The sequence below is a fragment of the Coregonus clupeaformis genome, chromosome 26 (genome assembly GCF_020615455.1).
Source record: "Coregonus clupeaformis isolate EN_2021a chromosome 26, ASM2061545v1, whole genome shotgun sequence".
NCBI lineage: Eukaryota > Metazoa > Chordata > Actinopteri > Salmoniformes > Salmonidae > Coregonus > Coregonus clupeaformis.
Genome location: NC_059217.1, coordinates 30,665,957 through 30,682,174, shown reverse-complemented (window position 1 = coordinate 30,682,174; position 16,218 = coordinate 30,665,957). Strand labels below are relative to the sequence as shown.

At 43.7% G+C, this 16,218-nt stretch overlaps 1 protein-coding gene across 3 annotated transcripts; it reads right to left on the bottom strand.

Moving 5' to 3' along the window:
• Positions 1–303: 303 nt before the first annotated feature.
• On the bottom strand, positions 304–14,921 carry LOC121540479 (NAD-dependent protein deacylase sirtuin-5, mitochondrial). Of its 3 annotated transcripts, none has more exons than XM_041849381.1 (9): positions 14,850–14,921; positions 10,108–10,233; positions 9,645–9,778; positions 9,230–9,455; positions 2,251–2,338; positions 2,092–2,145; positions 1,740–1,863; positions 1,461–1,576; positions 304–1,201 (listed from the first exon to the last, which is right to left on the bottom strand). In XM_041849381.1, exons 2-9 carry the CDS (start codon positions 10,211–10,213, stop codon positions 1,132–1,134), a joined length of 918 nt encoding a protein of 305 aa, XP_041705315.1. In that variant the 5' UTR covers positions 10,214–10,233; positions 14,850–14,921; the 3' UTR covers positions 304–1,131. The 3 variants fall into 3 exon arrangements, with proteins under 3 accessions (XP_041705315.1, XP_041705314.1, XP_041705316.1); XM_041849380.2 differs by lacking the exon at positions 14,850–14,921 and adding an exon at positions 14,307–14,399; XM_041849382.2 differs by lacking the exon at positions 14,850–14,921 and adding an exon at positions 10,490–10,588.
• Between the last annotated feature and the right edge of the window lie 1,297 nt (positions 14,922–16,218).

Below are 16,218 nucleotides of genomic sequence, written 5' to 3'. Positions count from 1 at the left end.
CACGTCACCCAAACAGTGTGTATGTCTCTCAGTCTCACACCCACACAGTGGATGATGCGGACTGAAGCGTGGGTTTGTACATCATTTCATTTGACAGTTCCAGAGCGTACCATGACACACGGTGACCACCAACTGCTGGACACACAATTTCATACATGCCATGCAGGCAAAAACACACAGAAAGAGCGTGATTTTAAAAAGCAACAGCATTTGGTATTTCCCTTTGTTCTTAAAACAGTCTAATAAAATATGATAACATAAACATGATCCTCTGCAATAACACACAGAGACGGACACACAGCATCACTAGACATTTTTTTTTATCATAACCTCAACTCCAACCCTGACCCAGTCATCCTGAAGGCACAGACACATCAATGAACACTCATATACTACAAGTCAAAGTAAAGTGGGACCAGGCTTCAGAACCACTCAAACTGACCAAAATAGTTGTTAATGTATTATCAGGTAGGTTATTGAGAACCCGTTCTCTTTTACAATGAACTGGCAATTAGATGCATCAGCTAGGAGTAAATCAGGGATTTTCCCATGCTCTGTAGACAGACAATAACAAATATAGCTAAACACTGCCCACTACTGCCAGCACACACACCTGATTTAAAAAGCATCTACGGTCGGATATGAACCTTCCACATTTTATATATCATCTTTTTAATATGATAAAAGTACCATCTAACGTGCAACGACCACCATGATCTAATGCATTGATATTGGATGAATATGCCTATGCAAAGGGAAAAGGAATCATTGTGCTTGAGATAGCGGACTACATGTCATAATTGTGACTTATTCTTTTGACATGATATGGGTTTTCATATTACGCAATAACACAAATCCAGAGTGGTAGCCTAGGGAGTGTGGGGTATTGTCAGCACAGTGTTTTTTCTATAGCATACATTACATTCACAAAACTGGGGTGTATTCATTAGGAACCAAATGGCTGAAACGAGCAGCGACTAACCTGAAATTGCCCAATAAGAAACGATTGTTTTCAATGCAGAACGTTAACTGTTGCTAAATGCTTTACCCTAATGAATACACCCCTGAGCACACCCATCCAGCATTTGAGTCCGGTCTGTGTAAACTGCACTATGGCTCGACCCAGGGAAGTCAGGGCTCATTGTCGTGGCGTGCCAGTGCAGGGGGCAGGGTGGTCCCACAGGGGCCGTGGAAGTGGAACCTGCAACACACAGAGACACAGGTGTTAAAGGATGTTATAGGGAATCATTACTATGAAGCGACAGCAGTGTTTCCCAATCCTGGTCCTAGGGTCCCAAAGGGGTGCACATTGTTGTTTTTGCCCCAACACACCTGGTTCAAGTAACCCAAGGCTTGATGATGAATTGATTAGTTGATTCAAGTGTGTTATTGCTGGGCAAAAAAAGCACCCCTTTGGGTCCCCGGGACTAGGAGAAACTGGACAACAGTATGTGTATAACCTGAAGCGCATGGTGGCGGGTGTTTCCTCCATGTTAAATTCAGCTACTGGTATTCCTCTAGCCGCCACCTGGGGAGCAAACATGGCTGCTGGGTACACTATGGAGGACGTACCTACCTAAAACACAAGAGGAAGATGCACATATCATCTTGTGATTATTATTTTTTTATATTGTTGAGAAATCTCTGCAGGGTCTCAAAAAGAAAAATCACATATAAATTACACAAAGAAAGACAGAACACAAACACCCGGACAGACAGACAGACATGCACTCCCTCACCACTAGGCAGAGGTCACAGAGGTCTAGTTCCTCTTCAACGCGAGTCAGGATGTCGGAGTCCAGAGTCTCCCCGAACCAGACCACATTAGGCCTGAGCAGACCACTACAGCCACCCTGCTCACACCTGGTGAGGCAGACACAGTTAGACCACTTCAACACGTTCCCAACATGACAATCTACAACAATTAATATGATTGTGATCAACTGCCATCTAAAAAGGTGAAGATATGAACAAACTCAAGCCAAGAAATCTTACATTTCTATACAAGATGTAACCGAGTTTGTCCCACCCATAGAGACCCTATTAAGTTACTTTGACTAAGTATTCTAATTCATAATGCTATGGTCCCACCTGGGTAGATCATGAGGCGGGATCTGAGCATCACTGGTGTTGGGGTCTGGAGCACTAGAGAGAGCAAGCGAGAGAGAGAGATGGCAATAAATACTGTTACTGTATAGTTACATGTAACAACACCAAGGAATTGCTGACCTGAGTTTGACTGTGACTTACCCTTTGCCCTCCAGGGCATCACAGATGGGGCTCTTGTGGTTAACCCCAACATGACCACAGCTCATACAGCAGGTTTTAAACAAACTGCCTGTGGTCACAGAGAGAGAGTAAGAAAGAAAATATGACCACAACTAATATAGCCTGGTCACAAAGACAAAAGAGGAGAGCTTATGTGGGTTTTTGTCGAGCAAAACGACATACGTAGTTTGTACAATACGTCAAGATGTGGCCTATTAAAGAATGTGAAACAATGCTGCGTGTGTCTCCTGCTTTTCATTAAATCATGTACGGCCGTTTTTTAGGCTATGGCCTAAAATATTCATTCAAATGGGCAGAATATTATATCCTACAGAAATTTGATCAGTTATGGAAACAGGCGACAGTATATGCAAAAATATTCAGATATAGTAAAAGGTCGACATTTGATCACGACTATAGAAATGGAAACAATTGAGATTTTCGAAACACAAAGTAACAATTACTGAGCTCTCACCATCATCACCATCATTATTCACATCAATCAAGTCACATGCACAATTATCAGCTTTTTAAATTATGAATCATCAGAGTCATTATTATCGGCAGATGGGCTTCACTTACGTCCTTCGCCCTGTCTAGTGCATAGAAATGAACTAAACCAAACATTTGCTGTGTTACAGTCTACCGCCGATAAAGGGTTAACTGGGGTATAGCGTAATGTGTTACAATCTACCGCCCGTAAAGGGTTAGCTAAGGTATAGTGCATGGCCTTTGGACTTATTCATAAAATAAATCAAGTTTCCTTGATACGAAGTTTCCTCCGGTACCATTTTCATTCCCCGCACCACACTCACACCCAGCAGCATCCACCAGTCACACACAAAATAAGAATACACTTCAATAAAACTTTGCTCTACTGACAGACATCAGTAAACTGACCAGACTATCATATTATATGGAGCAGTACATCCTTATTCTACTGAGGCTTTGATTAAAATTGCTTTCTCTGAGCAGGCCCTGATATCAAAGGCACATCTTATCTTTAACCCAAACACCAGATGTGCTTGGGAGGTATATGCTACAGCTATTTAGGTCAGAGGCGTTGTGCTTTGATGTGCTGTTTTATTAGATTTTTAAAGCTACTTTTGCTGCCTGCTTGAGTGATTTGAGATGGCAGGGAGATTAATGCATCATGGCTCTATACATTACTGTGCGTTGCCTAGTATTATTTTTGGCTTTAGGGACTATGAAGATACCTTCAGTTGCATGTAGAGCCTGACCGATATTAGCCTTTTACCAATGTATTTCTATCGGCATTTAAACCACCAAAAAGGTCCAATATAAGATGTGGAGAAAAAGCACTGGGAACAAAGCAGTTAATAGATTGACTTTCTTTGCATTTCATTATTTGTCCTAAAGAGGGTGCTCTTTACATAGCTATAAGCCTACAGTGCCTTCTGAAAATATTCATACCCCTTGACTTATTTCACATTTTGTTGTGTTACAGCCTGTTTTAATTAACGGACAACATTTATTGATAATCTCATTTACATACAGTACCAGTCAAAAGTTTGGACACACCTACTCATTCAAGGGTTTTTCTTAATTTTTTAAAAAATTTCTACATTGTAGAATAATAGTGAAGACATCAAAACTATGGAAATGGCACATATGGAATCATGTAGTAATCAAAAAAAGTGTTAAACAAATCAAAATATATTTTTTATTTTAGATTCTTCAAAGTAGCCACCCTTTGTCTTGATGACAGCTTTGTACACTCTTGCCATTCTCTCAACAAGCTTCATGAGGTAGTCACCTGGAATGCATTTCAATTAACAGGTGTGCCTTCTTAAAAGTTCATTTGTGGAATTGATTTCCTTCTTAATGCGTTTGAGCCAATCAGTTGTGTTGTGACAAGGTAGGGGTGGTATACAGAAGATAGCCCTATTTGGTAAGTCCATATTATGGCAAGAACAGCTCAAATAAGCAAAGAGAAATGACAGTCCATCATTACTTTAAGACATGAAGGTCAGTACGGAAGATTTCAAGAACTTTAAAAGTTTCTTCAAGTGCAGTCGCAAAACTATCAATCGCTATGATGAAACTGGCTCTAATGTGGACCCCACAGGAAAGGAAGAACCAAAGTTACCTCTGCTGCAGAGGATAAGTTCATTAGAGTTACCAGCCTCAGAAATCGCAGCCCAAATAAATGCTTCACATAGTTCAAGTAACATACACACCTCAAAATCAACTGTTCAGAGGAGACTGCGTGAATCAGGCCTTCGTGGTCAAATTGCTGCTAAGAAACTACTACTAAAGGACACCAATAAGAAGAAGATACTTTCTTGTGCCAAGAAACACGAGCAATGGACATTAGACAGATGGAATCTGTCCTTTGGTCTGATGAGTCCAAATTTGAGAATTTTGGTTCCAACAGCCGTGTCTTTGTGAGATGCAGAGTAGGTTAACGGATGATGCCCGCATGTGTGGTTCCCACCGTGAAGCATGGAGGAGGTGGTGTGATGGTACTTTGCTGATGACACTGTCTGTGATTTATTTAGAATTCAAGGCACACTTCACCAGCATGTCTACCACAGCATTCTGCAGCAATACGCCATCCCATTTGGTTTGCGCTTAGTGGGACTATCATTTGTTTCTCAACAGGACAATGACCCAAGAAGGAGAGTGATGGAGTGCTGCATCAGATGACCTGGCCTCCACAATCACCCAACCTCAACCCAATTGAGATGGTTTTGGATGAGTTGGACCGCAGAGTGAAGGAAAAGCAGCCAACAAGTGCTCAGCATATGTGGGAACTCCTTCAAGACTGTTGGAAAAGCATTCCAGGTGAAGCTGGTTGAGAGAATGCCAAGACTGTGCAAAGCTGTCAAGGCAAAGGGTGGCTACTTTGAAGAATCTAAAATATATATTTAACACTTCTTTGGTTACTACATGATTCCATATGTGTTATTTCATAGTTTTGATGTCTTCACTATTATTCTACAATGTAGAAAATAGTAAAAATAAAGAAAAACCCTTGAATGAGTAGATGTGTTGAAACTTTTGACTGGTACTGTATATAGAGTGCATTCGGAAAGTATTCAGACCCCTTGACTTTGTCCACATTTTGTTTTACGTTACAGCCTTATGCTAAAATTGATTACGGTAAATAAATAAAAATCCTCATCAATCTACATACAACACCCCATAATGACAAAGTGAAAACAGAAATACCTTATTTACATAAGTATTCAGACCTTTTGCTATGAGACTCAAAATTGAGCTCAGGTGCATCCTGTTTCCATTGATCATCCTTGAGATGTTTCTACAACTTGATTGGAATCCACCTGGGGTAAATTCAATTGATTGGACATGATTTGGAAAGCCACACACCTGTCTATATAAGGTCCCACAGTTGACAGTGCATGTCAGAGCAAAAACCAAGCCATGATGTCAAAATAATTGTCCGCAGAGCGCCGAGACAGGATTGTGTCGAGGCACAGATCTGGGGAAGGGTACCAAAAAATGTCTGCAGCATTGAAGGTCCCCAAGAACACAGTGGCCTCCATCATTCTTAAATGGTAGAAGTTTGGAGCCACCAAGACTCTTCCTAGAGCTGGCAGCCCAGCCAAACTGAGCAATCGGGGGAGAAGGGCCTTGGTCAGGGAGGTGACCAAGAACCCGATGGTCACTCTGACAGAGCTCCAGAGTTCCTCCGTGGAGATGGGCAAACCTTCCAGAAGGATGACCATCTTTGCAGCACTCCACCAATCAGGCCTTTATTGTAGAGTGGCCAGACGGAAGCCACTCCTCAGTAAAAGGCACATGACAACCCGTTTGGCTCCTAAAGGACTCTCAGACCATGATAAAAAATATTATATGGTCTGATGAAACCAAGATTGAACTCTTTGGCCTGAATGTCAATAATATGCCATTTAGCAGACGCTTTTATCCAAAGCGACTTACAGTCATGCGTGCATAAATTTTTACATATGGGTGGTCCCGGGGATCGAATCCACTACCCTGGCGTTACAAGCGCCATGCTCTACCAATTGAGCTACAGAGGACCACGTCTGGAGGAAACCTGTCACCATCCTTACAGTGAAGCATGGTGGTGGCAGCATCATGCTGTGGGGATGTTTTACAGCAGCAGCGACTGGGAGACTAGTCAGGATTGAGGGAAAGATGAATGGAGCAAAGTACAGGGAGATCCTTGATGAAAACCTGCTCCAGAGCGCTCAGGACCTCAGACTAGGGGGCGAAGGTTCACCTTCCAACAGGACAATGACCCTAAGCACACAGTCAAGACAACACAGGAGTGGCTTCGGGACAAGTCTCAATGTCCTTGAGAAATTGAATAATATGTCCCTGAATAAAGGGGGGGTCAAATAGCCACCCTTTGCCTTGATGACAGCTTTGCACACTCTTGGCTCTCATCAAGGCAAAGTGTGGCTATTTGAAGAATCTCAAATATAAAATATATTTTGATTTGTTTAACACTTTTTTGGTTACTACATGATTCCATATGTGTTATTTCATAGTTTTGATGTCTGTATATGGTCGTTGTCCGCGGTTCTGAAACATAATCTTCAGCGCGTCGTAGAATTGGCACCTTTCCCTATGTTGCTATGTGCATAATAGCTAAATTAACCAGCATATTGGGATTGAGAACAATGCGGCGGAGGCAGCAGAGATGAGGAAACAGCCCTTGCCTTAAGCCCTATTCGAACAGAATTAGTTTTACTGGGGGTGGTCATGTAATGTAATTATGTGCAAAAGCACAAAACACCATATCTGTCCAGTCCAAAAAATGTCAGTAATTTGTACATGGCAGCAGTGTAACAATTTCAGCCAGAATATCCTACTGTTTTTTGTCGAACTCCAAGGTCCTCTGACAATACTAGTCCCGTGCGAATCGGCATCCCTGTGTTTTGAGAGAAATGTCTGAGTTTGACAGGTGTTGCTCACGGTTTGAGCAAGAAAACAATAATTGAATTGATAAATTGCATGAAGTGCTTCGCATAGCCTATATATGAAGGGCCTACATCTATCAACTTTCACAGTGAATGCTTTTGTTCATATGTTTTGTGCGTATTCATTGAATATTGCCAAATGCATCAGCCAAAAATATTGCGCATATTTAATGTCATCCTTGCTGTTAATAGATTGCAAAGCAGCATACAACTGACGTAAACGTTTGGAAATGATAAGTTCACTTTCGCATCCCTAGCCTTAAAACACATCTCAAGTGCACTGTTTGGCTCACATCCGAAGGCTGGGGGGGAATTTAGGTCATCTACTGTGGATCGCTAAAATATCCAAAGGATTATGATCACACTTCCTCAATTCAAATATTATGTCGACACTATATCAAAAGATGGTTTGGTATGGTTTAGAGACTTGGGAACCAAGCACGAGTTATCAGTGTAGCCCTGTTATTGCCTGGACTTGTTGAATTATCTTCACGGCTAGAAAAAAATCTCCAGGCTGCTGTCATAACTGTCAATTTATTGGAAAAATAGAAAGAATTACCGTTGGGAAAAAACGAATCCCGTCCGAATCGTCCTCTGGAATAACGGATATTCTGGGGTAACAATTACCTAACCAACGTTATCTAGTAATACTAGTTCCGTGCGAATAGGGCTTAGCCTAATTGAGGAGAGAGCAAACCAACTTAATTAGGTCTATAATCAAATGCTTAACTTAAAATGTGCCTGGCTTTATAAATCATCCATATAAGACAGATCTTGCTTCTATTGCCTGATTGGGTGTTTGTTTAATAGCCTACTGATTCCATGAGCACCAACCCTCATGCAACAGCAAAATGTTGGATAAAGCAATTTCTCAGATTTGTCTGTTTTTAATCTTTACTATGCTGTAATAAAGGCTTAACAATTGTTTTTCATTAGAACAGACTGGTATTAAATTATAATTTATTTAGTGTTGTTTACACTGTTCCAAACAGGCAGAAAATGTATATTGTAATCTAACAGCACCGGTTTGTCACACATAATACGCAAGCAGCTCTCGCTCCTATACCCTCCTTTTTCTAGATCTCCTTCTTGTTATTATTACAATTATTATTAAGATCATCATTATAATAATAAGTAATGTCGTTATTATTAGTAGGCTTTGTATAAGTAGCCTTGTATAACCACCATCGAGCTGTAGGCCTAAGAGCGCGTCCTGTTAAGTCTTAATACCGTAACTTAGGGAATGTTTATCCTAAACAAATTAGGGATTTCGGTAACAGAACTTTTCAGTCAGAAACGAGTAAGAAACTAAATGGCTGAAATGATGTTGCAGGTTCAGCATGGACAGCGCAATAAACACTTGCTGTGCTGTGGTGCCTTTTCGCTGCAGTAGGGAGGAGAGACAGACAACATGCGCCAGTCACACAGGCACTCGCTGTCATTTTTTAAAACACGGTGTGACCATTGGGCTCTTCTTTTAGTCATTTGTGTGTCTTAATTATTTAATCAAACAGTGTGCTTAAAGTATCACACAAGCTCAGTGCAGATGTAGTTGCTTTTATTCAAACACATAAGGTGTGTCTCTATATATGGAAAAATATATTTAAACTCTCGGTTGACCAAGATCTTTTTTGGGGTCGGGAACAGCCGCAGTCTGAAAGCTTGTATGGTATATCTACAGCCCAGTGTGAGTACCCAGGATGGATTGACTATTACACAATGGAGTGAAACTGGCCTTAAACAATCTTCTCTAAATCTACACTTTAATAACAACATGAGTCCCCCAATACAACTACTAGCTAGTCAGACACAGGTTCCGTGCCAAATGGCACCTATTCCCTATAGTGCACTAGAAGATGACACCACCTGTAGGGCTTTGGTCAAAGGTAGTGCACTACATAGGGGATAGGGTGCCATTTGGGACGCACACACAGTGAAAGTCACATTGCATTATTACCGTGGATCTACTAGCTAACTAGTCAGGACAGTGAAAGTCAGTCTGAGTGACATTGCCGTGGTTACAGTACCGTGTATCTCCAAGATGTTGGTGGATCCGGCTCGGCGATGCAGCTCATCGATGTTCTGGGTGATGACGGTGACGCGGCGCCCCTGTTTCTGCAGCCTGGCCTCACACTCTGCTATGGCCATATGAGCAGAGTTGGGGCTCTTCGTCAGCATCACCTCCCTGCGGTAGTGGTAGAACTCCCATACCCTGGACGGGTTCTGACTGAACGCACCAGGGGTGGCCAGGTCCTGATTTGGGGGACGACGACAAAGTGAGGTAAAAAAAAACAGAGTGATGGAGAAAAGGGGGAAGTGAGAGAGAGAAACAAGGAAAGAAAAAAGGAGAGAGGTGCAAGATAGGGGATGGAGAGGGTAGAAGAGTAGTGCACTATAAAGGGAATAGGGTGCCATTTAGGATGCACAATGGGGTGCGTTTACCTGGGCTTGCCATTTCCTCCAGAAGCCTCCTTCTCCTCTGAAGGTTGGGACCCCACTCTCAGCACTAACCCCTGATCCCGTCAAGATTGCCACATGTTTGGCTTTAGAGAACACCTCTCGGAACGCTGCTAGGTCTGAAAACACACAGACAGACACACAGACAGACAAAAAAGTAAAGCACACAGCAGAAGGTGTGCGTCTGTGTGGTCGTCTTCTTCTGTCCTAAAAGTCCCCACAACGATAGTAAAACATGGAAGATTTTCCCTCGTTAGGACATTTCCCACATCTCCACGAGGACAAAGGCTATTTCAAGCTAAGGGGTTAGGTTTAGGGTTAGGCGTTGGGGTTAGCTTTAGGGGTTAAGTGTAGAAGTTAGAGAAATTAGGATTTTGAATGGAAATCAATTTTAGGTCGCAACGAGGATAGAAAAACAAGTGTGTGTACTAGACTACCACAGTCCTACCTGAGCTGGGTCTGGCCATGTCCTGTCTGTTCTGGGTCCGGGGCTCTTTAAATCGGGCACACAGATGAGAGGTGACGCCTCTGCTGGTGAACTGACGTACAATCATCAGGGTTAACGACCTCAGCGCTGAAGAAGAAGAACAAGTAGCAGATGATAAGATGGCTGCGCTGAGGAGGGTGCACGTCTTACCAGTTCCTGCTCGACGTAGCTTTTTTTATGGCTATTTTTTTGTTATTGCTTTGTTTGCTCAGAATGCTGATGCAATAATTTCCTACAACCGACAAACACTTCTGGATCATGAGTCGGAAGCTACACACTTCTCTCAGCCTCCCAGACCTGAAATACTACATTCACTCCTTTGTTCCCCGCACAGCGGGCTTACCTGACGAAGAAAAGGGGATTCCAAACTAGGCTGAAAAGACGGGCTACACGGCCTCCTCATCCTAGTATTCTGCTGGCTAATAGGCTTGGGCGGTATACCTTATATACCGTATTCCAGGGTAACTTGGAAAAAGCCACAGGATGGTTTTTCAATAAATGTGAATATTTGTTGCAACTTTTTAAGTTAATACCTGCAGTCAACTTGAGCAATTCTTTAGGCGATAAAGCAGATTGCTTACACTTGTATGCAATTCACTACTAAATGTTCGTAGTGAATCTTATAATGGCTTTTTGCCAGAAATCAAAGAGCTCTGATGAGTTGTCTGTACAGCTGCCATTTCTTCCCTGTGCTTCCTACTAGCGTTTAATTTTCTCTTCCATTCTTCTGCCCTCTGCTCTGTGTACACATGCTGCTCTTCCTTTAGAAAAGCATGCATCACAACGTTGTTCATTTGCACAATTTCCCTCATTCACTTTCGCTTGTAAAATGTCCACACTCACCGAAAAAAACATTTCGGTAGCTACTAGCTATGCTTGAATAACTTTATGAGCTGGATTTGCCTGTCTTTTCAATTAGTTGGTTTGTTTTCACTCATTAGCATTAAGTTAGCAGCATTTATGTGATTTCGCTATCATACTGAACAAAAATATGAATGCAACATGTAAAGTGTTGGTCCAATGTTTCATGAGCTGAAATTAAAGATCCCAAAAATGTTCCAAACGCACAAAAAATGGATTTCTCTCATTTTGTGCATACATTTGTTTACATCCCTGTTAGTATGCATTTCTCCTTTGCCAAGATAATCCATCCACCTGACAGGTGTGGCATATCAAGAAGCTGATTAAACCGAATAATAATTACAAAGGTGCACCTTGTGTTGGGAGAAATACACTTTGTGAACTTAGAGCAAGGCTTCAATCCATTTTCCGTATGAATCAAACGGCGGCTTATGGATCGAACGGAGGGATGTTTCCTCAACAATTCCTGGTGTACCGAAGTTGAAAACATCTTGAGCTCCTGTTCACCCGACCTGGTATTTCTGATGCTAAAATGCCGACCCCACTACTCACGTGTGTTATTATCACAGCTGTGTACATACTGCAACAAGCAAATACCAAGGCAGAACTCAGCGGACTGTGTAAGATCATTAGCCAGTAAGAATCCTCACACACGGAAGCAGTCTTTATTGTTGCGGGTTATTTTAACCAAGCACGTTTAAAAACACATTTTCCCTAACTATCACCAACATGTATCCTGCACCACAAGAAAAAAAATGTGCGTGACTATGTATATACAAACATCTGTGAAGCGTACAAAGCCATCCCACGCCCCCACTTCGGCCAATCAGATCACGTCTCTCTGTGCCTACAAGCAGCAACTCAAGAGGGAGCCACCAACACAGAGAATAGTGAGGCGCTGGACAGAGGAGGCAGAAACAACGCTGCAGGACTGTTTTGAGAATACTGATTGGAATATTTTCAAAGATTCATCCACCCAGGACTCATCCATCAACATTGAGGAATATACATCGTCAGTCACAGGCTTCATTAAGAAATGTGTTGATGATGTTGTACCCACAATAACAATCCGGACATACCCCAACCAAAAAACCTGGATGAATGGAGATATCCGTACCATGCCGAGAGCCCGTACTGCAGCATTCAATGTCAGCAGAACAAACCCTGATGACTCGGAGGCAAGCAAGTACAAGCTCCGCAAATCCATTAGGGACGGAAAAAGACAATATAGACTCAAACTTGAAATGATATTTGATAATTCAAACTCACGACGCATGTGGCATGGACTACAGACTATCACGAACTACAAAGGCAAATCCAGCTGTGTGGTGCCTACAGAAGCCTCCCTCCCAGAAGAGCTTAACTCATTCTATGCTCACTTCGAGGCAGACAATACCAAGCCATCCAGAAAGACTCTTGCTGCTCTGGATGACCAGGTGCGTTCACTCGCCGAGGCTGACGTGAGTAAAACTCTCAAAAGAGTGAACTCACAAAGCAACCGACCCAGATGGCATTTCTGGCCGCGTCGTCAGTGTGTGCTGCTGACCAGCTGGCAGGCGTCTTCTCTGACATCTTCAACATGTCCCTGTCCCAGGCTGTAGTCCCCACCTGCTTCAAGGAGACAACCATTGTCCCAGTGCCTAAGCAAAACATGCCCAAATGACTAATCGCCCCAACGCACTCACCACTGTCATCATGAAGTGCTTGGAGAGGCTGGTCATGACCCACACCAAGGCCAGCATGCCAGGCACACAGGACCCACTCCAATTTTCCTACCGCTCCAACAGATCCATAGAAGATGCCATTTCCATCGCTATTCACACGACCGTAACACATCTGGACAATAGGAACACCTATGTGAGAATGCTGCTCATTGACTACAGTTCAGCATTCAACACCATTGTTCCCTCCAAGCTCGACACCAAGCTCAAAGTCCTGGGTCTGGAAACCACCTTTGCAACTGGATCCTGGAATTCCTGACGAGCAAACCACAGACTGGATTGACAACAACACCTCCTCCACACTGACTCTTAACACAGGGCCCCCCCAGGGGTGTGTCCTCAGCCCTCTGCTGTACTCCCTGTTCACCCACGACTGCGTGGCCCGATACCAACTCCATAAGGTTTGCTGACGACGCAACGGTTGTCTGCCTGATAACCAACAACGACGAGTCCGCCTATAGGGAGGAGGTAAGTGAACCGGCATGTGGTGCCAGGACAACAACCTCTTCCTCAACGTCAGCAAAACAAAGGAGTTGATTATTGACTTCAGGATGCCGAGGAGGGAACATACCCTGATCCACATCAACGGAACTGCAGTAGAGAGAGTCAGTAGTTTAAAGTTCCTCAGCGTCCACATCACCGAGGACTTGACATCGACCAACAACAACACCACTCTTGTCAAGAGGGCGCAACAGCGTCTCTACTTCCTAAGGCTGCTGAAGAAATTTGGCATGCCACCCCGGGTCCTCTCCAAATACTACTGCTGCACCATCGAGAGCATCCTGACCGGTTGCATTACGGCCTGGTATGGAAATTGCGCCGTCCACGACCGCACGGCCCTCCAGAGGGTGGTGAAGACGGCCCAGTACATCACGGAGACAATGCTCCAACCCATCCAGGACATCTACTCGAAATGGTGCCCGAGGAAGGCCCGCAGCATCATCAAGGACCCCAGCCACGAGCTGTTCACTCCCTTACCATCAAGCAGACCGTATCAGAGCATGACATCTGACACTAACAGGCTCAGAGACAGTTTCTCTCTACAAGCAATCAGACTGCTGAACACTTGAACTGGACTGACCACCGGCTCAGATTCTCCACACCTTAGCACACATGCACGCACTCACACAAGACATACACAGCCACACATTCATGCTACACACACATCACAACTGCTGCTATCAGACTCTTATTATGATTGCTAAATAATGCACCATTTAAACACTTGACCCCCAATCCCCCCTTCCCCAAAATACATGTCAATATTTGAGTATAAACTGTGCCTTCCTGTACTATACTTAAATTTAAAATGTATTCTATTCTACTGAACCATTTACTTTATGTTCGTATTCGTATCTTCTATTATTTCTTATTGTTGTTGCATTGTCGAGAAGGAACCTGCAAGTAAGCATTTCGATGGACGGTGTATACCATGTGTACCCTGTACATACGACTAATAAAACGTTAAACTTGAAGATGAAAGACACACATAAAACAAATTAAAGTAATGTCTCAACAGAAACCTATAGCCAACAGAACTCATACTGATGTTGACACAGCAAATGACAGTGAACTCACCTTTCACAGAGGGACAACTACTTTGGGCACGTGACTTCCTCATAGCTCAAGAGAGCAGAGGGGTTCTTGTAACAAAACACCACGCTGAGTTGTCACCCAAATAACTAGCTACTGTAGCTAGAAATCTTGCTTGCTGTAACAACTTGTAAACGTTGATGACATGCGTAGATCTCTCTGGCTAGTCAAAGGGTAAATATTCACTGCAAGCTACTGTAGTTAGCTATCTTTTTTTATTTGACCCTTTTAAGAGCGTAAGTGAACCGTTTGTTTTTAGTCTCGAAAACCAACCCTTAGTCTCGAAAACCAACAGGGTCGCGTTTTCGAGACTATTCGAATGCAACTCAAGAAAGCTTAGCTGTTAGCTAGCTAGCTAAACTTGTTGTTAGTCTTCAAGCGACTATCAGCATGTATATTCCCTTGTTTCGCATATCCAAAGAAGCATTGCCATACACCATTAATATGCCCTGATTAAATACCATAAGCTTTCAGATAGATGTAATCAGATACATTTTGCATGTTGAATTTCTCCAAGTCCTTCCTTACCCTGTTTCGGCTGTTCAGCTAAGAGGTGTGTGTGATTCTAAACGCCTTCTTCTTCTTCTCCTTTGGGATTGGGTTGGTGGATCGAATCCAACTTTAAGGCGCATACACCCTTTAAGGTGCATACACCGCCACCTACTGTACTGAAGTGTGAGGCCAGTCATGGCCTACCTACATTAAATTATCTTCATTATTCCTGTTTCTAAATGGGAAAAAAATTGCACCATCAATATACCACTATTTCATTTCCCCTCAACACACCGTGTAACTCTTCTGAAGTAAAATCTTGTATACCCAAACACTTCTCTGCAGCTGCCAACGCAACATCTATTTTCTGTGACTTACGTTCCATTTCTGCGATACAGTTGATAACCATTGCTATGAATGCTAAGAAGCCAACCTTACTGAAATATAAATCACTCGTTTCCCTATCCCTCTGTGCTGGCACAAATCTACTACTCACTGGGATCCTCTGCCCCCTTGTCTTTGTGTGTGATTGTTTATTGTGAGGATAGTGAAGCTCGGTGGAGCTCCTTGTATTTTGTATCGTCTGGTTATTTTCCCTGTGTGCCTTGTTGGTTCCAGTGCGCCTGTTTTGACGCTTTACTGCATAACTCTGTATTCCGGAATAAATCCTATTATTCTGTGATTCACCCTCCTGTGCCTGACTCCTTCAAATCACCCAATCACAGAATCACAGAATCACACACCCGCCATGGAGTCAGCAGGAGAGGAGCACATGCCTGGAGACGTGGCACGGGTCCGGGAGCATTCGAAAATTCTAGCCAGCTTGAGAGAAGCGATGGATCAGGTTCTCCAGGTCGAACAACGCCTGGAGAGGAGAGGACCCGATCTGTCTGGACCACCTGGGCGACCGGATCCAGCCACCCACACCCCAGCACCCAGAGGGATCCATATATCCTGACCACAGGATTTTGACAGGACAGCTGCTCTCTGCCAGGGATTCCTCCTACAACTGGAGCTATATTATTCGAACATCAGCCCGGCCCCATCGGAGCGGGAGAAGGTGTCCGCCCTCGTCTCCTGCCTCTCGGGGAAAGCCCTGGAGTGGGCCAACGCGGTCTGGAGTGAAGGAGCAGCCAACTACGGAGAGTTCACTCGCCTCTTTCGGGCCATCTTCGATCACCCGCCCGAAGGTAGAGAGGCGGGCGAGCAGCTGGTCCACCTGAGGCAGGGGATGAGGAACGCGCAGGACTTCGCCCTGGAGTTTGGACTCTAGCGGCTGGGTCCGGGTGGAACGAGCGGGCCCTCATCAACCACTTCCGGTGCCATCTACAAGAGGACGTCCGAAGGGAGGTAGCCTGCCGGGACACCATGTTGTCCTTTAATCAACTGGTGGACATGGCCATCA

Coding starts and splice junctions, on each gene's coding strand:
- LOC121540479 (XM_041849380.2), bottom strand. CDS start 14,349: ATGAGGAAGTCACGTGCCCAAAGTAGTTGTCCCTCTGTGAAAG. Junction 2,146..2,250: donor GATGCCCTGGAGGGCAAAGG/GTAAGTCACAGT, acceptor TGCTCTCTCTAG/TGCTCCAGACCCCAACACCA. Junction 1,202..1,460: donor CCCGCCACCATGCGCTTCAG/GTTATACACATA, acceptor TGTGTGTTGCAG/GTTCCACTTCCACGGCCCCT.